The sequence below is a fragment of the Panthera uncia genome (genome assembly GCF_023721935.1).
Source record: "Panthera uncia isolate 11264 chromosome A1 unlocalized genomic scaffold, Puncia_PCG_1.0 HiC_scaffold_16, whole genome shotgun sequence".
Lineage (NCBI taxonomy): Eukaryota > Metazoa > Chordata > Mammalia > Carnivora > Felidae > Panthera > Panthera uncia.
In genome coordinates, this window is record NW_026057576.1 from 77,163,055 (window position 1) to 77,190,303 (window position 27,249).

At 52.0% G+C, this 27,249-nt stretch overlaps 1 protein-coding gene across 2 annotated transcripts in view; it reads left to right on the forward strand.

Moving 5' to 3' along the window:
* The window catches only part of COL4A2 (collagen type IV alpha 2 chain), a 176,446-nt gene that overhangs the window by 2,074 nt on the left and 147,123 nt on the right, over positions 1 to 27,249 (forward strand). Inside the window, exons 1-3 of one of the 2 annotated variants that reach the window (XM_049647210.1) lie at positions 7 to 409; positions 717 to 804; positions 931 to 985. In XM_049647210.1, coding sequence (XP_049503167.1) covers positions 761 to 804; positions 931 to 985 — 99 coding nt within the window. In that variant the 5' untranslated portion in view covers positions 7 to 409; positions 717 to 760. Of the gene's footprint in view, positions 1 to 6; positions 410 to 716; positions 805 to 930; positions 986 to 27,249 lie in introns of those variants that run through there. The other variant, XM_049647211.1, reaches the window with a different exon arrangement.

Genomic DNA, 27,249 nt, shown 5'->3' on the forward strand with positions numbered 1-27,249 from the left:
GCGGGCTCGCGGAGGGCCGGGGCGCGGGCGCTGCGCACCGTCTGGGGCGCGGCGGCTCGCGGCGCAGACCTGAGCGCGGCCCGGCGAGCTCCTCAATTTGTTGGCGCTGCCCCCTCCCCTCGGCGGCGCGCGGGCGGCGTCTCAAAGGGGAGGACCCTGCGGCGCGGGTAAGAGGCGGGGGGAGCGCGCGGCCGAGGGATTGTGGCAGCCGCGCGCCGGGACGCCAGGGCTCTGCGCTCCGCACCCTCCGGCGGCCGCCCCGCGACCCCGCGCCCCCCGCCCCCGCGCTCGCCCACCGGGCGGAGGACCGAGGACCCGGGCGGGCACCGGGGACCCGCCAGGGCCACCGCACCGCCTGCGCTCCCGCCCCGGCGGATGCGCGCGGACGGCCGCCGGCGCCGGGCGCGAGGTGAGGGCGGCCCCGGGGACAACGAGCCCCGGGCCGGGGGCTGGGACTCGGGGCGCCCGCAGCAGACGGGGGCCGTGCGCGCTTCTGCTGGGGAGGAGGGGGGAGGGCGCCGGGCGGCCTCAGCGAAGTAGCGCCGAGCGGGGCCTAAGTGGAGGGCTCCCCCTTCTTGCGTCTGGTCTCGGGGCCGCTCTCTGTCACCCCTACAGGGGCGCGGGGGCGCGCCCAGCTTTCCCGCGGCTGGGGGCCGGGGGCCCGGGATGCTCCCACCCCAGCCCCTGCTGAGGCCGCTTTGTCTCTCGCCCTCCAGGCTAGGAGGGACCGAGCGGCGCCCGGGGAGGCCGGATCGGAAGCATGGACCGTCACCAGTGCTCGGCGTCCAGCCCTGCCCTGCGGCGGTAAGCCACCTTCGGCCGCGTCCCCGTGGGACCTGCGCGCGGGGGGCCTTGCGGGTGACCCGGGGATTGCCCAGCCGAGCCGGCGCGCTCATGGCGCTCCCTCTCCCTCCCTCTCTCTCCCTCCAGGTGGCTGCTGCTGGGGGCTGTGACAGTGGGGATCCTGGCCCAGAGCGTCCTGGCGGTAAGTCCTGGGTCCCGTTCACGGGCTCTGATTCGCTGGCAAGAGTGTGGCAGGGACACAGAGTGGCCTCAGCACAAGGCAGTTCATGGGTGCTCACCTGAGTGTGTGTGTGTGTGTGTGTGTGTGTGTGTGTACGTGTGTGTGCGTACACGTGTGCGTGCGGCCATGACCCAGCCCAGGTTCCCAGAGAGCTGGCCTTCCCCAGAGAACTCCTCAAGTTTGCCTTCCCTTGGGGTCCCCACTTCTGTCGTGTGGGTTACAGGCGGGGGCCGCCCACGAAAGCCAGTAATTTAAAACGTAGCCTGCGGCATCCTCTCCTAAGCTTGAGCAAAACTCTGGCTTCTAGAGGGAAGGCTGTCAGTCATGTGGTGTGGGAGGCACCGGGGTACCCAGGAGAAACGTGTTTGTGGCCTTGGGAAGCTGGTGTCTGGGTACCATCCTTGGGGGAGGGTCTTCTCCTGCCTTTAAATGAGAGGCTTTGGGGGAATGGGCGGGGCGAGGGGCGAGCAGGACCAGAATGTATCTGTTGTAACCCATGTGGGTGCAAAGTGGCAGAAACCCTGCGTTTTCTCCCCGGTCCGAGTCTGGCCCTGGAACAGCAGGGCTGGGAGGCGTTCAGGTGCATTTAGAGCTGCCTTGCCGGCCCTGGCACTGCACTTGTGATTGCAGATGGGATTTTGTAAGTTGGGTTTAAGTAGTTGGAGCCACTCTTCACCAAACTTGACAGAACGTGGGTCATTGGCAGTCTCTTCCGTTGTGGACACAGATGTTCCAACTGGGACTAGAATCCCAGGGAACACACTGTATCCCCTCCCCACCCTCGGCACACTCTGATAGAATTCCTGACTTCCCAGGTGACTGTGGCAGGCTCCCTGTGTGGGCAGGGTGCACACACAGGACCCTGGGAAGCTGCCTTCGTGGTTTGGTTGAAATTCTGTTATTTTCATCATTCTGTCCTCACGTAAAACAAACAAGGCTTTTAAAGGCAGTGAGCGATTTCTGATGCTGTGTCTCCCTCTCTCTCTCTGCCCCTCCCCCGTTCATGCTCTGTCTCTCTCTGTCCCAAAAATAAATAAAAAACGTTGGGAAAAAAAATAAAATAAAATAAAGGCAGTGGGCGAAAAAGTGCTACTCCAGCTTGGAAAGAAACTTTAGCTCTACTTTTCTGCTTTCTCCAGTTCAGGACCCGGCCTGGGAAGTCCATAGACTTTCACCAGAACGTTCCAGGCCAAAGTTTTCTTAAAGCTCAAGTCTGTCTCTTTGTCGTCTCCACGTGTCCTGGTTGAGGAAGGTGGAAGCCTAGGTGCTGGAACCGTTGACTCTTATGGTCCTTAGGCACACATGACAGGTAGGACTTGGCCCAGAGTCACGAGTCAGAGTGGGAGACACACTCTGTGAGAAGGAGGAGGACCTAGAAAGGCCACGCTGAATTGTGCTGAGAGCGTGTGCCCTGGTGTGCTGTCTCCACACCCCTTGGCCCTAAAACCACTTTTGTAATACCCTGGTTTTCTTCCTGGGGATGGTGGAAGTCTCATGAGTCTCAGGTGGGACTGATCCTAACACTGGTAAGGGCTTCATGGCAGAAGACTGGACTCATAAACGGTGCTCTCCCCTGGTCCCGCAGATCCTGGGCCCCAGTTTCCAGACTTAGAACGGGAAGAGAGCCTCCCTTGCCTGTTACAGAGGCGGGCGCCGGCCCCTGTGCCTTCCTCCAAAACCGCTTAGATGCGGCCCGTTCCCCTGAGCATCTGCCCTCTGACTCACGATGGGACTGAGAGTGTTCACTGTCTGGCCATGCTTCCCAGAGCATGGACCTTGGACCCCTCCGCCCTCCTGGGCAGGCTGGTTCGCTCCCAGTCTAGGTCTTCTGGTCAGGCTTTCTGGGATGGAGCCTGGAGGTGCATTCTACTTGACGCCCAAGTTTGGAACCACTGAATTAGAGTGTTGGGTAGGGAGGCGGTTGGAGTCACTTGCCATTTTGAGTCGTTTTACTAGAGGCTTATGGATGTATACAGTCTTCAACGGATAGGCAGTTTGTTGTATTCAACATCGGCCCTTCTACTTATTAACTTCTTATTGACCTCTGGCTTTAGTAGGTATTACCTTGGTTCTTAACGATATCCATTAAGAACTCGGTCTTCTTTGTGGCAAGTTTATCTCCTCCCCTGTTTGTCTACTAGGCTCCAGAACCCCTGCCTCATTGCCCATTTGAGCCAAGGACTCTTCCCCGGGGTAGGTCAGGTCAGAAAAAAAGGGGCTGCTCTTTTAGCTGGAAGAGCTTTGTAGCAGAAGCAGCTGAAAACAGTTACAGAAGAGAGTAGACAGTTATTTATATGGGCCTACTTGTGGGCCTTCTCCACATGTCTTGGTCCACAGGCCTCATGGGAAACACACTGCGTCTACCTGAGTAGGTAACTATTATTACCTCCAATTTACAGATGAGAAAACAGAGGCACAATGTGTTTAGACAGCTTGCTCAAGGTCTCTCTCTTTGTCAGTGCCAATGTGGGGTTGGAACCCAGACACCTGCCCCACTAAGTGACCCGGGATCAGACTGTAAGTCAGTGGTGGGAACACTCCTGAGTTTCAGGATTTGAGTCTTCTGCTTTCTCTTTGCTCTTGACCGTGACTGAGAGTAAAGCTCACACACTGGTTTCTGGAAAGGGAAATATCACTCCTCGTCCCCTGCTGCTTTGCTCGAAAGAGCGGGAGCCCAGAGCTAAGGCTGTCGGGCGAATGGACCCCAAAGCAGCAGGCTGGAGCTTGGCATGGGGCAAGTGCATGAGGCATGTGCCGGGCTCCTGGGAGGGAAGGTTCCTGAGGTGGGGCCTTGTAGAGACTTGAAAGCCCTCTGCAGCCCATGCTGAGCTGGTGCTGAGTTGTTACTTATCTCGAGAGATGGGGCAGCAGCCTTGAAGATCTAAGAGCCCGTCTGGTGTGATTCTGGGATGAAGAGAATTCCAGAGAACAAAGGCCTTCCCTGAGATCAAATATGCCGTGGGCCGGGCTGACCCTGCGACCTCGGCTGGGGAGACTGGCTGCACACTGTAGATTCTCCCAGGTATTAGGGTGCAGCCAGGGGGGCCTGGTGGTGCAGGTGCTGTGCCCACCCCAGGAAGTGCTGGGCTCCACACTGTCTTCAGCACCAGCTTCAACCTCCAGGCCCCTTCCAGGGCTCCAAGCCCTGGAAAATTCATGGGATGCTTCTGCATGCAGCCATACCTTTCTCTCCCCCTCGCAAAAAAAAAAAAAAAAAAAAAAAGCAATGTATTCTGAGGTTTTCTCCTCTCCCTTGGCTTGTCGGTAAGCTATAAAGAATGTGTGATCCTGAGATGCCTCCAGTGCGCGACACAGGAATCCAGGAGAGCGCTTCTTTCCCACAATTCCCTAGAGCACTAGTCCCATTGTTGGAAATCTGGGCCCCTAAGAAGAAGGGAAATATCACAGGGTTCCTCCTCTGTTTGTGGAAAAACAAGCAGGAAGCATGGATCCAGCTCTCTGGAGGCCAGGAAAGCAGACCTCCCTGGGTGGCCGGTATGACTTGGCCACAGTCAGTGACAGGAGGAATTTGTCATAGTGTCGTAGAACTAAAATCGGCTGCAAAGGACAGACACAGGGACACAGCCCTCGCACTGCCTCACTGTCTGTGGGATGTTTGGAGCCAGAGAGAGGGAGAAAGTGAAAAGTTCTCAAGTAGAAAACAAAGACTTTGCTAAAATGGAAAACACAGAAAGGATGGTCTTTTTGGAGAAAGGATTAAAAAACAATGGGTGACAAGCTTCAACTAAATAGAGAATGTGAGGGGCGCCTGGGTGGCGCAGTCGGTTAAGCATCCGACTTCAGCCAGGTCACGATCTCGCGGTCCGTGAGTTCGAGCCCCGCGTCGGGCTCTGGGCTGATGGCTCGGAGCCCGGAGCCTGCTTTGGATTCTGTGTCTCCCTCTCTCTCTGCCCCTCCCCCGTTCATGCTCTGTCTCTCTCTGTCCCAAAAATAAATAAAAAACGTTGAAAAAAAATTAAAAAAACAATAAATAGAGAATGTGAGGGAAGTTGGGGCTGTCTTGACTCACAAGGTGGTTTTAGAGTGTCTGTTCTTTTACTTCGAGAAAGAATATTTATCTCTGATGAGGAAGCTTTAGTGAAAGGTCTGTAGCCGCGTCTTGCTATATCTGCTGGGGTCGGTGGTCGTCATCACTGCCGCTAAAGGCCGATTTGGCTTGCAAACCAGGCAGTCTGTGCAGTGGCTGGTGGCCCCCGGAAACCACTGACGACACAGGAGTCTTGGGGGCACGGAGCCCCCACCCCCGCCTGGCTACTAACTGGTTGTTTGCCCCCAGAACAAGTCACCTGACACCTTGGTTCTGGGGCGTGGGGAAGGCGAGGAGTCGTGTTGCAGGGTGCCAGTGCTGGGGCGCTCCAGTGTCCACACCCAGTGCAGACCCTCCCCTGTGTGCTGAGCTGGCTCCCACCCTTCCCAGCTGCGACCCTGCCACGGGAATGCTTTTCCAGGTACGCACGTACACTGTTCCAGAATGTGACTTAAAAATAAATATGTTGGGGGCACCTGGGTGGCTCAGTTGGTTGAGCGTCTGACTTCAGCTCAGGTCATGATCTCGCGGTCCGTGAGTTCGAGCCCCGTGTCGGGCTCTGTGCAGACAGCTCAGAGCCTAGAGTCTATTTCAGATTCTGTGTCTCCCTCTCTCTCTGCCCCTCCCCTGCTCATGCTCTGTCTCTGAGTTCGAGCCCCGTGTCGGGCTCTGTGCAGACAGCTCAGAGCCTAGAGTCTATTTCAGATTCTGTGTCTTCCTCTCTCTCTGCCCCTCCCCTGCTCATGCTCTGTCTCTCTCTCTCTGTCTCAGAAATTAATAAATGTTAAAAAAACTTTTAAATAAATAAATAAATATGCTGAGGCACCTGGGTGGCTCAGTCGGTAAAGCATCTGACTTCAGCTCAGGTCATGATCTCACAGTTTGTGGGTTCGAGCCCCACGTCGGGCTCTGTGACATCTCGGAACCTGGAGCCTGCTTCAAATTCTGTGTCTCCCTCTCTCTCTGCCCCTCCTCTGCTTGCACGCATGCGCTCTCTCTCTCTCTCTCTCTCAAAAATAAATAAAAGCATTAAAAAATTTAAAAAAATAAACATACTGCATTAGGCTTTTTATCTTCAGGGCCTGAGAAGCCTCTGGAATTGAGTGAATGGTACTTAATCAGCTGAGATGAGAGCAGGCAGGTTTTTGGTGGTTACCTTTTGCCCTGGTAGCTGAACCCTCAGTTAGTAAGACTCTTTCGCGTCAGATAAAGGCCTAAGTGACTCACTAACCATGATGTCAGTGGCTTCTAACACTGAATGAATGAATGAAAAAGGGGATGTCTAGTCTTAGGAGGGCCCCACAAGTTTCTCCAGTCCCGTCCACAGGGTCAGGAGCGCACTTCAAAGGAAGCCCAAATCCCAGCAGCATCCCTGCAAGCTCAGCCCCACCCACTGGCTCTGGCCTCCTTGTGCTGGGTGCACCCCCCCCCCCCATCTCCCAGCGCTCGGCCGGGCTCCTGGTGCACACAGCGGGCTCTGATGCTGTGAGGGAGGCTGCCTTTCCAAGCAACGGGGTCTTTTGTAAATAGACTCCCCTAAGTTCAGTGTGGTATCCTGGATTGGATCTTGGAAGAGAGAAAGAACGTTAGTGGAAAAAACTGGCAAAAGCCTAGTAGAGTCTGTAGTTTATCAACGCACTCAACGTTAATGTCTCGTTTTGACAAAACGCACCGAGGTTATCGAAGATGCTGACGTAGCATCATCATTCTTGATGGAGGGTGTGCAGGGACCCTCTGCACTGTCTGTGCACCTTTTCCGCAGATCTAAATATTTCCAAGTCAACACCTGCTCTCAGAAGCCACGGGGCAGCCTCCTTGGGCGGGCACACGCCAGGCGGACGAGAGGAAGCTGAGAAGCAGCAGGTCTTGTACTAGAGAGCAGCAGGTGTGGCCAGCACGAGGGAGATAGTGCTCCCATCTTCTCTCCAATAGACTAAGTAACAAAAGGCACTCATGTGTGCTTGGAGGTACGGCAGAAGCAGCCCTTCCCTGGCCAAGAGCTTCTGTCCCCCTAACTCTGGTGGAGTGCTTTCCAAAGACAGGGGAGAAGAGGCATCCCGATGGAGTTTCCATGACTCGGCCTGTTGTTGGGGCTCCAGGGTGAGCCACGGCAGCCCCCCGTCCTTGACTGACTGCCCGGGGAGGAAGCCGTCGTAGTTCTTTCCAAACCTTGCGGTGGCAGGACAGGTCGGCACGATGGTGCCACTCTCAGAAAGACATTGAACACGGCTGGCTCATGCCCTGGCCCCTCCTAATTTGTCAGGCCGGCATCCATAAGCCCTTGGGCACTGCATACGCAAGGACAGCCCCACCCCCACCTTCCACACCTAGAAAACCCTGTGGACAGCCGGGTGGGAAAGCAGCTCAGCCTGGGGTGTCCGGGGTCCTGGAGCCCCATCTGTGCAGGCTCCCGGCATCGCCACCGGCCCCGTGACAGAGTGCCACGAGCCACATCTCCAAGTGGCCATACCTTCCACTCTAGTCATGGGCTGCGGGAAAGGGCCAGCATCAAGGATGGCCAGTGGCCAGCTGCTGTCACCTCACACATTAGCCTCTATCACCACCCTGCAGGAACAGAGCAGCCCCTGGCCCTTGGCCCTGGCCCCTTCTGTTTTGTAGCTGCCCGCACACCCTGTCCCCTCCCTGTAGCCCACAGCCCCGTCACACAGAGGACACCCTGCCCCCTTGCCCAAGAGGCAGAGGTCAGAAGGCCTGCACCCGCCCGGCCAGAGCCTCTGTCCCTTGGAAATGAGACCCATTTATCGGTCTAATTAAAGTGCCCTCTCAGACTGCCAGGACTTAGAATAGCATGAGATATTAATGATTATAGGGGCGCCTGGATGGCACAGTCAGTTGAGCATCCAACTCTTGATTTCGGCTCAGGTCATGATCCCAGGGTCGTAGGATCGAGCCCCAAGTTGGGCTCCATGCTGAGCATGAAGCCTGCTTGGAATTCTCCCTCTTTCTCTGCCCCTGCCCCTCTCCTGCTCTCTCTCTCTCTTCCTCTGTCTCTGTCTCTCGCTCTCTCTCTCTCAAATAATAAAATTTAAAAAGATATTCAAGATTTTAAATTATCTTTCATAACCCATGTAGACATCCAACACTTTCTTCACTCATCCTCGACGTAACTGCTGCTGCCACAATCCAAAGTTTAGGGCGCGTTTCGTCTGGGGTTTGTTCACTGATACATCGTTTGCTCCGGGGCCTGAAACACAGTAGTCCTTCAATAAAGTGTTCCAGAAATGAGTGGCGATGCAGTTAGTTGAAAGTGTTCCAGCACACCTTTTGAGTGAGAAATACAGTCGTGGAACAACGAATAAAAGATTAGATTAAAATGTAGCTTTTCTCACTGGGGGGTGGAGGGGCGTTCCCGAATTAAGCACTGCCCCCACTGGATAGCACTAGCTGAGTGTGATGATAATGGATGTGTTGATCTGTCTGTGAAGGATTTGCATTTTTTCCTGGGGATTGTTTCAGCCCCACCCATGAAATTCCTATGTTGCTGCTTTTGCCCAGTTCGGTGATCTCCCATGTGGGAACTACAGAAGAGTGGGTGTTCTGGAATTCCATGCACTAATTTTCTGGGACCTGGTAGAAATGACATAACAATATGTCTGCGTGTCGAGCACTCTCGGATCTGTGACTGTCTTTGTGGGGTAATGAGGGCCCCAGGAGAACGGAGGACATGCTCCCTGGGATGCCTCCACGGCTCCAGCTTGTCCGTCAGAGAACAGACAGGCTGATTAGCGGTGGCGGTGCGGTGACCACGCACTGGTGGGAGGGAGGACGCAGGAAACCGGCCAGTGCCACGGGCCCTGCTGGGCACACTCCCCTCCCCCTCTGCCCGCACCCGGTGGCCTCTGGCTCCAGGTTGGAGAGAAGGAAGGGGCCCCTGGGAGGGCTCGTGGGATCTCCTGGGATCAGAAATCAGAAAGAGGGATCCCCGAAGGTGCTCCCAGGGCTCCAGAAGCCCCAGGAACAACTAAAATATCCCAGAAATACAGCAGCCACTGCCTGCTGGTCACATTGGTGCCAGGAACTGAGCTAAGCCACCAACACACAGTACCTGCTAAATGCCCACAGCACTGCAATTGCCCCACTTTACAGGTGTGCAGACTGAGGCACACCCAGGTGAGGGCACGTGTCATGGCCAGTAAGCAGTGAGGCTGGGAGCGAAGTCCAGGACTTGGTTATTCCAAGACCTCTGCTCTCAACCACTGTGCTAGGCTGACAAGTCCCTTGTCGTAGAATACGAACACATACTCAAGGTACACACAGCGTGGGACACATAAAGCATACGTATGTCCATCACGTGGGAGATCTGTGTGTCTGCTATTTATCTGCATAGAGTATGGATGGACGATAGATGTAGGTGCTAGCTAGACAGAGGTGGTAGAGACAGACTAGATACAGACGTAGATTGATGATGGATAGATAGACTGACGGGTGGATGATGGACGTAGATGATTGATAGATTACAGAGAGAGATGGATAGATAGGTAAATAGGTAGATGGACGATATGGGTGGAGTCAGACAGATGGTAGATGGAAAGATCATGGTTGTCAAAATGAGAGAAACAGAACAGTAGGGTACACACTCACACACACGGCCGTGGATACTCCTGCCTCCTTTCCCCACAAGGGCTGCCCAGTGGAAGCAGGGGGTCATGACTGTCTCTAGGGAACTGTCAGGCAGACCTGTTCTTTCCAGGGGCCCCTCTGCAGAGAGGCTGGCCTGTGCGCATAGGTGACTGAGTGGCTTGTGGACCCCAAGAAGCGGACCGGACAGGTGGCAGTCCAGACAGGATGACCCAGAGAGGCCCGAATGGGCAGCGGGGAATCCCAGCCACAGACAGAACTCCTGGAAATCTCTTTCTCCAGGTCCTTTTGGAGATTCCAGGCCGTGGAGGCGTGTGGATGACGGCTTTGTAAAGCGGGGAGGGTTGCGTAAGCACGGCATTATCTCCAGCAGATGAGGAGGCTATGGGGAAAGTGTTAGTCTTAACTTGGAGAAGGGTTCACTGAACCCTCCTGGGGAGTAAGGGCCCTCCCCAAATTATGCTGACTGTGCAGAGACCCCTGGACCGCAGTGGAATGAAGACAGGGTCCCTTTCTCCTGGGTGGTGCCAATTCCCTGCTTTCACAGCAGTGTTTTCATTCTGATCCTTCTGCATTGAGTTTCCCACATGCCAGCTGGCAGGCAGGTGGGGTCGGTCAGGCAGAGCTGGAGCTTCTGGGGTTGGGGCCAGTGACCAGGAGAAGTCACTTCTCCTCTCTGAGCCTTTTCTTCTGGGTAAAACAGGAATGCTGGTAACCATGGTGCAAGGTCGCAGTGAGATGGTTTTTGTGTAATTCGTTCACACCAAGTGAATGTGTTGGATTGTCCTGGGAGCCTTTATGTACATGAATCCTCCCGGGGGTTCAGGTCTGGGTCCAGAGTGAGACAGGCCAGGGGCAGTGGATGGGGGCGTTCAGAGCACAGTGGGGGGGAGGGGAGTTGTCCAACTGTGTGACAATGTTTGAAGTTGAATATACCACCTGGGATCATCCCCGCTTAGAGAGGAAGCTCGCTGTGTGAGACAAAGTTTCTCTCTCCTTTGACAAGTAGGCCTTACGGTACCTCAGATCCACACGGTTGTGGTCGTCAGCAAACTTGTAGAAGGCAGACTCGAGACCCAGAGCCGTGGTTTGTTCCACGGCACGTGGAAGAGAGAGTGGGACTGTGGTGTCGGTTTTTGCAGAGGAAGGCCAGCTTGGGTCTGGAGTTCGAAGTATGATCTGCTACTTCCTGGCTGCGTGACTTTGGGCAAAGCTACTGAGCTTTCAAGCTTTAGCTGCTTTTCTAAAGCTGGAATAAAAATAGTTCTGCCTTGTAAGTGTGCTCTCAGGGAAAAAGAAATCACATATAAAGATCTTAGCAATTTTAGCCTTGTAGGGCTTGATAAATGCTGGCCAATGGTACCTGGTTTTAGGATTTTTTTTAATTAGGGGCACCTGGGTGGCTCAGTCAGTTACGTGTCTGACTTCGGCTCAGGTCATGATCTCACCATTCGTGGTTCGCACCCCATGTCTGGGTCTGTGCTGACAGCTCAGAGCCTGGAGCCTACTTCGGATTCTGTGTCTCCCTCTCTCTCTGACCCTCCCCTGCACACTCTCTCTCTCTCTCTCTCTCTCTCTCTAAATTAAGTAAACATTAAAAAATTTTAATTAAATATGGGTGGGTCTTCTTCCTCAAAACATGAAAACGTGAAGCCACAGAAACAGGTTAAGTGCTATGAGAATCTGGGGACAGAACAGCTGTTGCCTCACTGCCCCCACAGAGCGCTCTCTGATTAGGGCCTCCAAGGCAGGGGACTGGGTCTTGCCCAGCTCACAAGCTGGGACAGGGGAGAGGTGGGCTGAGACACCAGGCCAGCAGGGCTGAGACATACGGGAGGAATCGTGGGGAGTAAGGCCACATCTTTGGCGCTGAGACCCCACTGTGTTCGCACAGCCTGGCGGGGAGCAGCCGTGACCCCAGCAAGTGACCTGTGGACACCAGAAGGCCCACGAGGCGACATGGGCATAGGGGCATCTTCCCAAAGCCTTTGGACAGTTGTTTCCATTTTCTGGAGTTTGATAAATGTCAACGAAGGAAAGAATTTTAATTTTAATCAAAGTTAGGTCAAGGTGTAACTAAATTATTTCCAGAACGAATGGAAAGACTTACAAAGAACATTTTGTTCAAATAATTCTGAGACCCAAGTATAATTTAACAAAGCAAGAAGACTCCAGAGATTTGGGTTTGGCGAGGCAGCATAGAAAATACCCAGTAAAATCCGAGGATAGGGTTTCTCTCTTGGAAGAGCCCAGAGATCCCCCCTGCCATTTCCTAGCAGGGTGGGCAGGTCACACAGACCGACCTGTTTCCTCCTGAGCGCCCAGGTGAGGAAGGCCAGTGGGTAGAAGGTTCCAGCTGGGAATTTCACGGAGGAAGCCCACCTCCTTCCCTTTCTTCCTTACTTGGTCATTGTCCTAACATTGTCCCAACTGTAACAACCTCACAAGTTACAACACAGCGCCAAGTTGGGCCCAGATCGTCTCCTTCCGATCTGAACGCCACCTTCATTTCCTGCTTATTCCAACCAGGTTTCGTGGGCCCCCCCCCCACCCCCCACCAAGACAATCTTAGCTCAGACAGGATTTCCTTCATCTTAGTCACCAGCTTTTATGGTCCAGCCTCCCCTTCCCGTTGCAAAACAGGGAATGGTAACAGCAAAGAGTCTGAAATGACTTGTCGATCTCATGCCAGCACGGGAGACATCAGTTTTTGTGTGTGCTGACCAACAGCGAGATACCAGAGGTTGAAAAAAATAAATGTATTTCTTGCCGCAGCGAGCCTTCTTCAGCCGCCCGCCCTTGGCTGTCATAAAACTGCAAAAGGGCAGACACACTCATTTTAATTGCATTTCGAGAAAGCTGCAAAGTTTAAACAAAGAGGACAGTCGTAGCAAAAATCTTTCATGTTGAAAATGAAGGCTCGTAAATGCTGACATTTCCAGGTCTGGTTCCCACCCTCGTGGAGCACATACCCTCAGGGCACGACACAAGGCATTTCCTGGGGCTTCGAAGGAGAATGCGTCCCATCTCCTCCTGTAGGGTTCTGGGAGGAACCTCAGCAGCTCAGTTATAGGAACCATGCATGGAGCTGTCAGATACACTCTTGGTGGAAATGGAACCTGGCCCAAATCACTGGCTCCGGCTGCCTGCACAGGGCAGGATGTGTGTACAGAGCAAGCAAATTCAGTCCTTCACACCCCCAGCCCCTGGAAGGGGTGCCCATGCTGGCTGGCTGGCCCCGAGTACCAGTGGTAACAGCAAACCGCTCTGCTTTTCTGTTGACAGCAGATGACAGACAAAAATTTTCCTCTCCCAACTCACATCAGTGGAGTCCAACCGGGAAAAAAAGAGTAAAATTTCTCTTTTTTTAAGTTTATGTACTTATTTTGAGACAGAAAGATAGAGCAAGCAGCAGGAGGGGCAGAGAGAGAGAGAGAGAGGGAGAGAGAGAATCTCAAGCGGGCTCCAAGCTGTCACGGCAGAGCCTGACTTGGGGCTCGAACTCCCAAACCACGAGATCATGACCTGGATGAGATCAAGAGTCAGACGTTTAAGCGACTGAGCCACCCGGGTGCCCCTAAAATTTATCTTTGTAGATTCTATTTGATTTCTCATCAGTGCTCCAAAACGTCTCCACCAAGCTCCTGTGCTCTCCTAGATCTAAAACTTTGCTCAGAGCAGGTCTCCCCTCCTGCTCATATGTGTATGCACAATTTGCCTCTGGTTTCCCATGAAAGCAGGGACCTGGGCCTGGCAGGGCATTGGGATCCCCGGGGGAACTTGTAAAATCCCATACTCTGAGTGATCTGTTCTGGGCTGGGGCCAGACATCCACATTTCCACCTCTGGATTAAGCAGCCCTCAAGGGGCTGGAGAATCTTCTAGAACGCTAGAACCCATCCCTCCCCAGGGTCATTGGGATTTATAACAGGCCCTAAGAAACTATACAGGAATTCCAAAGCCCATGCAGAGACTAACTTTGCCCTTAAGACCAAGAAAATTTGCTCTGCTCCCCAGAAGCTCTGGTCCTCCAGTCCTGGGCTCTCTACCTGCTGAAGGCAGCCCCCATCCTGGGGATGTCCCACCCAATACACCCAGTGGGTACAATTCACGCTTCATCTGAGCTCCCCCGGTGAGCCCGTGCTGTAATTTGGGGGTGATTTCTTTGCTCTCCAATCCGAGTGGTACCTAGAATAAATGACTCACTTTACTCCGGGGTGGGGAGGAGGTGTAAGATCATTCAGGCTCACTCCTGATTTTTCTTTTTTTTTTTTTAATGTTTTATTTATTTTTTTAAGACGGAGAGAGAGCATGAATGGGGATGGGGCAGAGAGAGAGGACTCCTGATTTTTCTTGAATCCAGAAACTCCTTACCTAAGATGTAAAAGCAGATAAGAATAGTACTGACTCCTGTCTAGAAGTTCTAGAACACAGAATGGATGGACCCTGATAACTCAAATAACTGGAAAGCATGGTTCTCTCAGAACAAATCTAACCCAGAGCCATCTGCTTCTGTTTGTATGAAAACCAGAGCAAAAGCCAGAGCAGTGCCTCAAAGGAAAATAAGTTTGTTTAAAAGAAGATACACAGATATTTCATCCATGCTTAAGATTGCCTCTTTCTCCTTTTTGCAGTACCTTTAACAAATCTGTATTCTTCCAGTTCTTGAGTTAAGGACAAAAGAGTGTTTATTCAGGGAATATTTCTGCCTTCGTGGTGGTTTTTCTTCCTCATTGGGTTTAATTAACTAAAGTCCGTAAGAATAAACATAGGAAAAAAAGGCAGCCTTGGTGAGGTTTCCTTTATTTAATTCCTCACATAAAAAAAAAAAAAAAAGTATTTTTCATCTGTATTCTTTCTGAGTATTGTAAAAATTGGGTAAATTTCTTGAAATAAAAAGTAAGGTCTTGGTACATGATTCACATATCACATACATCACAAACATACAGTGTTTGTAAACTAATCACTTGAAAACAGTCTTACTGATGTCACCTCGGATCTCTCGTATACATGGTGCACACCTGTGTTGATTCTTGTACGTTTTCACTGTGATCTGACACACACAGCGTGAAGTTTACTGTCTCTACGTTTTCAAGTGTACGGTCAGTGACGTCTAGCCTGCTCCCAGAGCTGTGCAAACACCACCATCCGTCTCCAGAATGTTCTCATCTCCCCCAACTGAACCTCTGTCCCCATGACATGGTAACCCCCGTTCCCCCTCCCCCACCCCGGTGACCCCCGTTTTGCCTTCCGTGTCTGCGAGCCTCGTTTGCCTGTTTCGGGGACCTCGTGTAAGCGGAACAGTACGACACGTGTCCTTCGGGGGCTGGCTTACCGCGCACCGTGACGTCCTCGGGGTTCATCCGCGGTGCAGCCTGTGTCCAAACGCCCTTCCTTGGTGAGGCTGAATAATGCTCCTGTGCTTTTTAACTTACTGTTTCAGAGCTCAGTGTTGTCGTCTTGGTTGGTGGCACTAGCGGCTGGTGTCAGTCTCAGAGGAAGTGACTCACAGCTCAAACCAAAGGGACGAGTGGGCAGGTCGGCCACGGGCTCCCGTGCCTCCGTCTCTCAGACCCGTCTCCCCACGTGGCCTGCCTGGCTCCCTAGTGGCCCCTCTCCTCTAGCCGTGTGGCTCGCTTTCTGGCACATGTTGGTGGTGCCATGACCCAGCAGGCTGCGGGGCGTGCGGGGTCAAGTTTCCTCCAGGCCTGGATATGCAGGTGTGATGATGCTCGTGGGTAAGGCCTGGGCTGGCGGGGGGGGGGGGGGGGGGGGGCAGATGTGGGTGTCACAGACCTGCTGAAGCCCGGGGGCTACACGGGCTTCCTCAGGAAGGTGTTAGAAAGTGAAGCATCGAGACAGAGAGCCGGGAGGAGGCCCAGGAGGAGCTGCACCCAGCAGCCCAGAGGGGGGGCTGTCTCCAGGGGGCAGCGGTCAGGCCATCACAGGCCACCAAGGCTAAAGCCTTGTCCAGGGTCACCCGGCTGCAGGCCCCTGGCCCCTCTCTCCACGCAGTGCTGGGTCCGGACGTGGTGGGTGGGGGAGACCCCAGGATATGGAGCAGTGGGGACACTGAGCCTAAATCCCTCTTACCCACGGCTGCCTCAGGTCACTGGAGTGGACTCTGGGCTCCCTGAGGGCCCAAAACATGTGTCCTCTCCAGCACAGGACCCTCACAGACGTGCTGGGAGATTTTATTAAATGAATGTGGCATTTAACCATTCCGTAGGAAGGCTTAGCATGTTTAAGACTTCTACACGCAGGAGGCTGGCGACGTGATCAGAAGGCTCCCGGCCACCCAGGGAAAGTCAGCAGAGTTGGAGGGAGAAGACCCAGACACAGGTGGAAAGAAAGTGTCTTGGGGCACCTGGGGGGTCAGTTGGTTAAGCATCCAACTCTTGATTTCAGCTCAGGTCTTGATCTCACGGTTCGTGAGTTCAAGCCCCAAGTCAGGCTCTGCGTGGACAGCGTGGAGCCTGCTTGGGATTCTCTCCCCCCTCCCGCCCCTCCCCAACTTGTGCTTTCCCTCCCTCTCTCTCTCTCTCTCTCTCTCTCTCTCTCAAGATAAATAATTTTTTTAATTTATTTTTTGAAGTTTATTCATTTTTGAGAGAGAGAGACAGAGCATGAGCGGGGGAGGGGCAGAGAGAGAGAGGGAGACACAGAATCTGAAGCAGCTCCAGGTTCTGAGCTGTCAGCACAGAGCCCGACGTGGGGCTCGAACCCACGAACTGTGAGATCATGACTGAGCCGAGTCGGACGCTTAACCAACTGAGCCTCCCAGACACCCCTCGCTAGTATTTTTTCATGTTTAATTCTTTTTGAGAGAGAGAGAAAGAGCATGAGCAGGGGAGGGGCAGAGAGAGAGAGGGAGACACAGAATCCGAAGCAGGCTCCAGGCTTCGAGCTGGCAGCACAGAGCCCAACGTGGGGCTTGAACTCACAGACCACGAGGTCATGACCTGAGCCAAAGTCGGGCTCTCAACCGACTGAGCCACCGAGACACCCCCCAAAACAAATAAAGCTAAAAAAAAATTTTTTTAAAGAAAGGTGGCCTTTCTGTCCCCCTTTCCAGTGTTTGGGTCTAACATGCTGAGCCCCAGCTCCCCCATTCGATCAGCATCCCACTGCTGAATTACTCCTCTGTCTTAGAGAAAGTGTCGACCCTAGAAACCCGTGGCCAGTCCGCTGGGGCCTGTGGCGGGGTGGGACCACGTGTCTGAGGCTTGCTGGCTGCTCTGGGGTTTCCAGTTCTGCCCTCTGTGGTTGGGGAGCTGTGAGCAGGCCATGACCCGATGCCCAAGGGGAGGAGAGGGTCAGAGGGGCGGCCACCTGCCCAGAGATGGCACCAGATGTTGGCAAGAGGGTTCCTGGCAGGCATGGCCTGTGTGCTTTTTATTCTTTTTGAGTTAGCAATACCAGGCTTGTGTCTTTAATTCTTGTTCCTCTGCCATCGCAAAACCTGGTTTTGAGATGAGGGCACATCAGAGAAGCTGTGGGGCAGCCAGGCCCCCCCCCCCCCATGGATAAAACTGGCATAGGTGTCTCCGGGGCATGGTGTCTGATCACCTCCACGGTGCTCGAGGGAGGAGGGCACACAGACGCGCGGGGAGGAAATCCCAAAGGAAGGAGGCCTTCCTCTTCCTGCCGCAACCTGGGCATGACCCCGGGAGCCCCGGGAGCGCAGGGGCTGGGTCCCGGGTGTCCCGAGTCTCCAGTGCCCAGTGCAGGGCTGAGCGGGGTGGCTGGGCTCCGAGTCAAGGACAGACAGGCGGAAGAAAGTGGGAAAGACAGGAGTCCTGGTCAGAACGGACACGAAGGGTTTGGGGAACTTTGTGTTCAGAATAACGGCGCAAATGATTAGGTTCAGCGCCAAAGGCACGTCCCTCAGACACACACAGCTGGGGTCAACTGACGGGAGTTCCTCTGTCGTTGGCTTCACTGAACTCAAATCACTGTGTAAAAAGCTACTGGGGTGGACAGACGTTGGCTTATCTGCGGAGTCAAACTCATGAAAAATATGCTTCCACTGCAAGACCGAATGCCAGCCTGCTTCATGGCATTTCTTTTTCTTGAGCTTCAGGCCCAAGGGGGAGTCAGGCATGTGGCCAATGAGCGGTCTGTGGGCCGAGGTGAACTTTTTCTTCAGGGCAGAAGTTGGCCAGTGGCCTCCTTTGTGCTTGCAGAAACTTGGCTTTGTGGTCTATGAAGGGTAAGAGTGCAGAAAATGGACCAGTGACCAAACCACATAGTCGAGTGGAATGGTTGGGGGGCCATCATTCAAAGCCCCCCACTTGTCAGCCAGAGTCTCTAGTCCCTCCCTGCTGGGCCCATGACAGTGAGGTAGCTGATGGGGAGGGGACTTGTCCTCGAGGTTACTCTCTCCTGTAAATGCTGGTTCCCGACACAGAGTCCAGCAGGAGGTGATGCCTCCCTACCTGTGCACCAGAAAGATCCTTGATCCCGGCCAGGTCTGAAGAGCCAGGCCAGAGAACCATGTGTAGGCTCCAAATCTGATCCAGAAGTTTCAGACCCAGCAGGCCTGGGGGACGAGGCCCCACATTTCTAATGCACTCCCAGGGTGTGGGGTGCAGCTGGTCCCGGGACCACAGCTTGGGTAGCGGTCCCTGGAAGATGTCTCCAGAGCCGTGAGATTCTGTCTTCCCTTTGAACAGGGGCTCCCCAGTAACCAATAGCATGTATAACCAGGGCTCCCGTGCCCCCAAACTGTTGTACCCAGCTCCCGAAACGTTACAGGCAACAGGCTACACTGGCCTGTGCAGGCGAGTTTGGAAAGTCACGGACTTGAAAAACCTCATTTTCATCTGCTCTGCTCTGCAAGGGTTAAGGAATTTCTCTCTTTGAAAAACAAAACAAAACAAAACAAAACAAAAAAAAAGCATTTTATCTTTTGACCCGCAAGTCCAAAGCCTCTGCAGTCATGCCCTGCCTGAGAGCAGGTCTGACCCTGAGCTGGCCAAAACACCCTGAAAAGTGGGTCTTCTTAGTATGAAAAAGTTTGAAAAGTGTAACCAGGGGTATACACAGTGAGCAGAAACCGGTACCTTCCTGGAGAACTGTTTAGAGACCACCGCTGGAAACAGACAACAAGCCTCCCGCTTCAGGGAGGGCTTACTTGAAGCCTTTGAAATGAGGCTGCTGGCACAGCCCCCCACCCCCAGCCCCGCCCCTGTTATCTTTCTAGATTGTTCAGGGCAGCTCTGCTTCTCATGGAGTGACACTCGATTTTCCCTCGCGATGGTCAGTTATGCGTTTGACCGTCTCTGGGTAAAGCATCTATCAAACAGCATCCTTTGGAAAATTCCATGTAAGACAACTACATATTAGAGATAAAAGCAAAGATTAAGTTCTTTGAGGCAGACGTCTCGTGTAAATGTCTACAGGGGAAATGGCTCTGGAAGATTAGTGCCTCGAGGTGGAGAATGCTTGTTTGGAACAAGGACCAGGGCCACGCGGTAGTGTGAAGCTCCCCACTGCAGACTACCTCTGTCCCGTATGTCTTCCTTCAGACCTGCGTTCCTGTCAGCTGTCCTCTCTCCTCCAACTTGTACTTTGGTTTGTCTGTGGGAGGGGGACATGATGAATGCGCCCGTCCCAAACCCTCACCTTCGCTCATTTGGTTAGAACTTAAAACTCTGCCCATCCCCCCGAGGTGAGCATCTGTGACCTCAGAGTCCAGCCCACATGGTCCAGGTCGGGCTCCATCAGTCGGGAGCCATGATCTTGGGAAGGATCTTTAGTTTCTTGACACCTCCGTTCCCTTCTCTGGGAGGTGAGCTCGTACTCCTCCCTCCGCACTGCTCCACGGACCGTCTTCCATAGCGCTGGTGGAGCGCTGAATGTGGGTCCGCAGGATAGACACCCTGCACGTGCTGTGATCCCTCTACACTTGTCACCACTTGGACTTGAGTGTGTCCCCTCCTCACGTCTCTCCCTGGTGACAGCCCAGTCCCCTGGCTCCTCCACGCCCCAGTGTCATGGAGCCTTGGCCGGAAAGTTCCAGAAGGTTTTGTGTCCAGGTAGCTCCTTCAGCGGCCACAGGAAGTGTCTCAGGTGGACCGCTGGTGGACAGCAGTCATTTGCGTTTTCACTGACCCTGTCTGCGTGGTCCCCCTCTCGGGCTCCTGTGGCTTTAACGGTAGAGGTCACACAGAGAAGGCCACATGCCACACCCAGGCTCTTCCTCGGGCCTGGCGGTTCCCAGCACCCCACACAGGTCCAGCTGCCCCCTTAGTGACACTTACTGTATTGGGTCATGCCCGGTGGGATCTGTCTCCATCCAGCTCTTGAATCCTGATTCAAGAGACAGTCCATCTCTCCCTGATTGTCAGCCTGTTAATGGCAACATGAGAATAATACTGTCTCAGCCTGACTGTTGAGTTACTGCTCAAAAATCCATGAAACTCACAGTCGCAGAGGGCAGCTCCTAAGTCAGCTGGAAAACTTGACCAGTTTGGGACCGAAGAAACTTGACCATGGATGGATAATAAGCTTGGGTTCAAGGTGCAGGCTTGCTCAGTGTCCCCCCGACCTTGCCCTCAGAAGTTTGAAGCTGTGTTCACTTCATCACTTGTAGAGTCTCAACTCAGATGCCCCTGCCATCTTCCTACATACGCGCCCCCACCCCCACCCACTTCTGGTCCCCCTGGCCCAGCTGCCCTCATTCCAAAGGACCCCATTTTGGCCACCCCTGTGGCTTGCCCTCGGGAGGCTCCCGGCTGTCCACACCTTGGCTCTGCCGGCTACTGAACTTGGATAAGCTCCCTTCCCTCCACTGTTGGCTCGCTGCCTCGCTCAGAGCCTCACCCACCCCAGGGCTCAGCACGGATTGAAGACAGACTTGTCCCCGAGTCACTGACCACGGTGAATCCCAGCCAGAAACAACTGCTACATCATGCTGCAACCCGTCCGGGCACGTCCATCCTAAGGTCAGCTTGAGCCCACATTTTGCATTTGAGTCCTGTCATTAAAAGACCAGGAATTGAGAGTGCTTCAGGTGACCCCTTAGACAGCCACAGGTGACTTTTAAGTGCATGTCTTTTCATATGCGGAGAGCTGGTGATGGGGTGTTGGGTGGAAAACCGGGAGGTCCTGCTTGAAGTGGCTGGTGTGCTGATCGCAGAGAGGCGTCCATCCCGTGGGTGTCACCAAAGCTCTGAAATCCTCCCAATAGAAGCGACACCCGCCAGGACCCACGCCCGGCTAATTCTGTTTTCGGAGTTAGCTAAGACCCTTGTTTCAAGCAAAGTTTTACTGTTTGCTATCGTCTTTTTTAAATCGCCCTTTAAAACAACATTGTGACCAGAAACAGCTTTTCTCGGTCACATACACAGCGTGATTAACTTCCCAGAGACTTAGTAAAGTCTAAATACATTTGTGTAATATTTTCCTGAAATTTTACGTGTGGAACAGAGTCAGTATGCTATGACTGTTAGGTAATACTAGAACCATAGAGTATAAATCGTGTACCATACACCTCAATAATCTATACTAATAATTATGATTTTGTCTTCAGTTGAACTGTATGCTGGAAGGGGTCTTCAGTTAGTATGAACAGTCTTAAAAAAGTCAATCAAGATGCTTAATCTGCTTATGAAAACACATCTCCTTGAGGCGCTTCTGAACTGCTCATTTACACGTACAAAATATTCTGTCCCTGGGGAAGTGTCACAACCCAGCAGGAGAAGCTGTCTGAGGGCCGTGACCGCTTAGCCCAACTGCTGACATGTCATTTAAAAATCAGTCCGATTTTGTTTCTCTTTTCAAGATTCCCCAATCCAGACTCTTTTTTTCCTTGAATCTAACCCTTCCACAATGAAATGAAAGTAGTCAAACTTTTCTCCCCAGTTTGACATTGAAGAAGAAAGAGCCAGACGGGGCCTATCAAGTTTGCTGAAGCAAGTGTAGTAGAAGTGAGGATTCGCCCATTAAGCATTTTATTATCTTTCTCTGTTACATTCCTCTCTCTCATGAAAACAAAACACTGGACTTTCAGAAGAAACTGAAGGTGCAGACATGTTGAGCTCAGTGTGCTGACAGCATGTTGGATTAAGATTTGGATTAATTGGATTAAATGATTGTATTTTCTGAAGGATGATGCATAAGGACATTTGTCTGTGGAGAGTTTAATGCTAGCTGCAAAAGGGCAGAAGCAGGTTGTACCTTAGGGACCAACTCGTCCAAACTTCTCTTTAAGATGAGGAACCTACAGCCCAGAGAGGTGCAGACACCCTCCAACCGGCACACAGCTGGCCCCCGGTGGAGTTGAGAACCCAAGCCCTGGTCCGGTGTCAGCCTTAATAAACTAATGCTGTCATCTAATTTCAGTAATTAAGTCATTTTACATATTAGGTCATTTTTTGAGTAAATGACATGATTCACTGTTTTTAAAGGCTTATTTTGGGAATGGTGAACGGAATATCCTACCAAGCCAAAACCCATCGATCTTCCGAGAACTATGTCATGGAACAAAGTACATTCTCCTTTGAGGCCCCATATGGCAAAAGTGAACTCTTCTACTTTAGCACAATGCATACAAAGTCAAAGAGATAAGTAACAAAATGCAAGAGAAAATTAAACAGAGAAGCTCAGACCTTGAAACAAGTCACTTATTTAATCCCTGTGGTATCAGATTTTGTAAAGGCTAGTGGTTTGAAAGATACACGACATTTAAAATAATGTAAGGCACCACCCCGTTTAATCTTTTCTCACTCTGCTCACGTCTAAGAACAATGCCCCCGCCTGACATCACCTTGAGTCAACCTGAGCTTTGATTTCTTGAAGCTCAAAAGCCTGAATTCCTGAGAATGCCTCATTTCGAGAATCCAGAAAGCTGAGTTGTGACTCATGACATGCCAGGGCTTTCTCAGAGGTCCTAGTCAATGGTGAGGACGTGAGGAAGGGGCCGCTTTGGGATGGGTGGTACCGAGAGAGAGTAAATCAGTCACTCTGCGCACATCTAAGAACAATGCCCCCGCCTGAACCTGAGCTCTGATTTCTTGAAGTTCGAAAGCCTGAATTCATGAGAATGCCTCATTTCGAGAATCCAGAAAGCTGAGTTGTGACTCACGACATGCCAGGGCTTTCACAGAGGTCCCAGACAATGGTGAAGACGTGAGGAAGGGGCCACTTGGGGATGGGTGGTACTGAGAGAGAATAGATCAGCCAGCGGGCGGCCTGCCGTGTGGTATGGTGTTCACAGGATGGGGCGATCTCAGTGGCCCTGCACACAATAGAAAAGCCTGCCCTCTCGGCCTTGTTGCTGATACTTTATATTTGCCATAGTTCTTTGTACTGTTCCGAGCAAAGTGTCATAGCCATTATCTCTCTTAATCCTGATAGCAGCCTTGTCAATAGATGGGACAGGTGCACTCCTCCCTATTTGCAGCCAAAGAAGGGAAAACACAGAGGAATTCAGGAACATGCCAGCGTCACTAGGTTGAGATAGAGCTGGTGTCAGAAGGCTTCTTTTGCCTGAAAGGTTGGTTCCAAGCAAGTTATTCCAAATTCACGTAGCTCCGTGGACACCCTCATTTGGTAGTCTCAGTCACCCCAGGAGAGAAATGGGGGGCTATTTTAACAGCCACAACATTGGCAGGAAAAGAGAGAAGCACGCAGTGACTTCCCCAGGGACCCCCAGCCAAGTGCGTAATTCCACAGTGAGATCACGAAGTCTAAGGATACTGTGCTATGAAGCCACCTTGTCAGCTCTTTCAGTGGCAAAGCCAAAGATGACAGGGTCATTAAATATATTGCTTTAAGTTGCCAAACCAACATTGCATTGTATTTTGTTCTTCTGTGAGTGTGAATTACTCTGTGTAAAAGCCAGGAGTGCTGTAATAACCTTTAATGAAATGTGATAGACAAGAAGTTTCACCATTAGAGATTTCAGGGCTTTCCATGGTCCCGTTAACTGAGAATGGAACTTGATTTTGTTTTGCAAATCACTCTTACAGCTGCATGATTTCATCTCAAGCAAGTCAAATAAAGAATTTTCAGTATTATAACGGTCACTAAGCAGACAACTGACGTGTCAGCGTTTAGAAGGGGTAAGGTTTCTGGGCGAGCATGGAAAGATACTGCCATGACATGGTGTTTTACTTGGGTGGCTTCATTGTGTAGGTGGGTGGCGAGTTGGAACGGAGCTGGGAGGTGTTGGGAGGGGGTGGGGGCAGGACTGTGCCAGAGCCTTCCCAGCCAGAATGTCAGCCTGATTGGGGCAAATCCCCTGAAATCTATTGAGACCCCTTATCTGCTTGTTCACAATTCACGTAAGCAACTCTGAAAATTTGGCTAAAATCTCCTCAGGCCGATATTTCTGGGATTCTCTTATGGCTCAAAGCAAAGTACATATCTGTGTTTTTCCAGGTTCCCCTATGGGACGTCCACCTTCCTCCTGAACACTTCCCCAAGGTGCGCGGTCCTCGGACCTGTGGTAGAGGGCCTCCCAGGCTGTGCCATATAGGGACCATACAGGGAGAGGGCTTGGCCCTGCTCCCCCGAATTAAAGACCTCCTGTTGGATGCTTCTGCTAAGACCAATTAGTTTCCCAAAGAGCAATTAAGGAGAGTTTTCTACCAACCACTGGCAGCGGGATTGCCCGTCTTGACCTATTTTGGCTGACTGATTCCTCTCCGCATAGTTGGGTAATCAGGCTATTAGGGTGTTTGGACTCTTCCCCGCCAACATTCCTCCGTGGTGTGTCTCATATCTTCTCAACTTCCGCGTAAAATAGCTACTCATCAAATGCTATTTAAACATCCCTGGGCATTCAGATTCTCTTGGGGTCGGTAATAGTTTTTGCTTTCCACAAAGCTTTTTACAAGTGGAAATGGACTGATACTGGTTTCTTCTAGAAAGACCCCAAAGCTCTTAAACCATCCTCCAAAGGTTAGCTTGAACATTTTACACTGTACCTAAAATATACCAGTAAAGCCAGGTGATAATGCCAGGCCATGGCAGAGTAAGAGATGGGGACATGGGACGTTGTCTACCCTGTGTCTCTATGATGGGTTTTCCGCATCAGCCCTCCGTCTTACACCTGTCAGAGATCTCCATGCTGTTGAAAAAGGGAGAGGCCATCATTTCCCCTGCTTGTGTCAATGGAAGTCGGGCACACACAGCTAGAGCCATGAAGCAGTCCCCTGGGCTCAGCTGCCTTGACCCATGCCTTGACCCGTGGAACCCATGCCTGACCCTCACTCGTCCGCCTTGACCGCCACGGTGGGAGATGGGGGCAGGAACACGTCCCAGCAGCACGCACACACACACACACACACACACACACACACACACACACCCCACCAGCTCTCACATTCAAACCACTCCCAACCATGGAGCCAAGTTTCTGAGACCAAGGGCAGTAGGAAGGTTGAAGCAGTATTCCAGAAACTGGTTCAAAACCAACAGAAGGTAGTATCTCATATTTATTCTCACAATGTGTGTATTTCCTGTTGACCAATGAGGTCAAGCATGATTTGTGTGTATGTATTGGCCATTTGCATATTCTGTCCTGTAATCTGCTGGTTGGGGATCTAATGCCCATTTTTCTCTTGGGTGCCCCTGTTCATGAGGACTTGGGAACTCTTCATCTATTTTAAATGCAAGCCCCTGTTTGGTTACATATGTTAAAAACACTTTGTTCCACTCAGTGGCTCAAGTTTTCTCTCTCTTAATGATGCCCTTTGACGAGCTGATGGCTTAAATGTGGATGTAGTCCCACTTATTCACCTTTTTTACGGTTAGTGCTTTCCCAAACTCATTCGCTAATTCCAAAAGTTTACTGTAAATTGTTTCGTATTTTTCGATAAATGCGATCATTTTATCTTTAAAAGATGGCTTTACATTTTCCTCTTGGTCCTGATACCTTTTACTTCTTTCTCTCATGCTTTGTCATACTGCCTAGAATACATTAGCAATATTAAACCAGGAAATGCTTATGAACATGGTCACCAGAAGGCTTCAAAATGGATGTTAGAACATACACAAGCTATTTTCGGAACCCAAGCTCACCTTCCAAATTGTATGATCCCCAAGATAGCTTTCTGGACCATCTTCCAAAAGAAAGTGCCATTGGAAACAATATTCCAAGCCCTCCTCGTCTTTAATTAGGCTTAGAACAGAGAGCCAAACACAGAGAATAAACCAGGAATTAAGTGGTAATGACATCCACACACACTCATGCTTTCCCTATTGCTGTACGACAGATGTGACAACTCCCTTTACACAGCCTTCCTCAAATGACATGTTCCCTGTCCCCACCTTCTGTCCAAGTTTGGATGTCGACTGTGGCATGTTGAATGTCGGTCGTGTTCCTGAGAAGGCATGCACTGGCAGACAGAAGGCAAGGGAAGGTGGGCTCACAGAAATACGGACTATCCAGTGTTCTAGTATGTTCACCTGTAGTAGAAGAATCAATTTCTATGTTTATAGCATATTTTGCCATCCTTGAGAGTCATGTTTTGAAGGTGGGTAGTGACTCTGTCTGGCGTTGCCTGGGTCCCTGCGTACCTGGCCTGGAACATGTTTCTCAAGCCATCGGTGTCCTCAGATGATACCTACTCCCGTTATGGTGGAGTCTGCTGTTGGGCTCAGTCAAAGTTCTTCACAATCTAAACACAGTGATATTTCCAGAAGCCCAAATTCCAGTGGTAGCTATGTGAGTCCTATCCCTGATCCTGTCACAGCAAGAGGGTGGATGTCAGAGGCATCACACCTGCTGAGTCCTCACAGGGGCCAACCAGGCTTCTGGAAAGTGTGTGGCCCACCCACCACCCTGAGAAAATACCCCTAAGACCAGCCATGCCCCAGGCTCCACTCTGATTTATGACCTCGGGGGTGTCCATTTGGTGGTCCCTGATGTCTGTCATTTGAAGAGATGTCTATATGGCAGCCCTCAGTGTCATTCCACCTTGGCCCCTTCCCCGGGCAGAAAGAAATGTACTTCACATCATCACAGAAAGACAGCTGTTTACATTTTGTGAATAAAATCCTCTCTATGCCTGGGATGCCCTAAGGATTCTCCACAACCTCTTGTAGCCCTGACGTCCTGGGACCTAACGTCCCTCCCACATCCAGCCTGCTTGGCTAAGCCCAGCTCCTTCTGCACTGCTTGTGGTATGTCACTAGCCTCTTCACTCCCTGCGGTGAGGTGTGCATCCTCATACCTGCACACTTGCCGAGCACCTCCCCCACCTGCCTCCAGACTAACTCTCTTCATAGAGGACAATGTTTGGAAGCACAATTCTTCTTCTCCAAATGCTTCCTAACTTCTCTCAGATGGAGTATGGCTGAGGCATCGCAGATCAAACATGTTCTGCTGTGGCCCTTACACAGTCACGTCTGCCTGGCCCTACATGTAGCTGTGGTTACAGATAGTAAGAGTGGATGTCATCGAAGCCTTGCATACATTCCCTCCAGGTGCCTTCATGGCAACGAATAACTCTTACTCTAACCCTGTGAGGTAAGAACTAGCATTATCCTCATTTTATAGACGAGGACACTGAGGTCCAGAAAGTTAGGTGAGTGGCGTGGTCAAGCCCCACGCCAGCAGCCTTGAC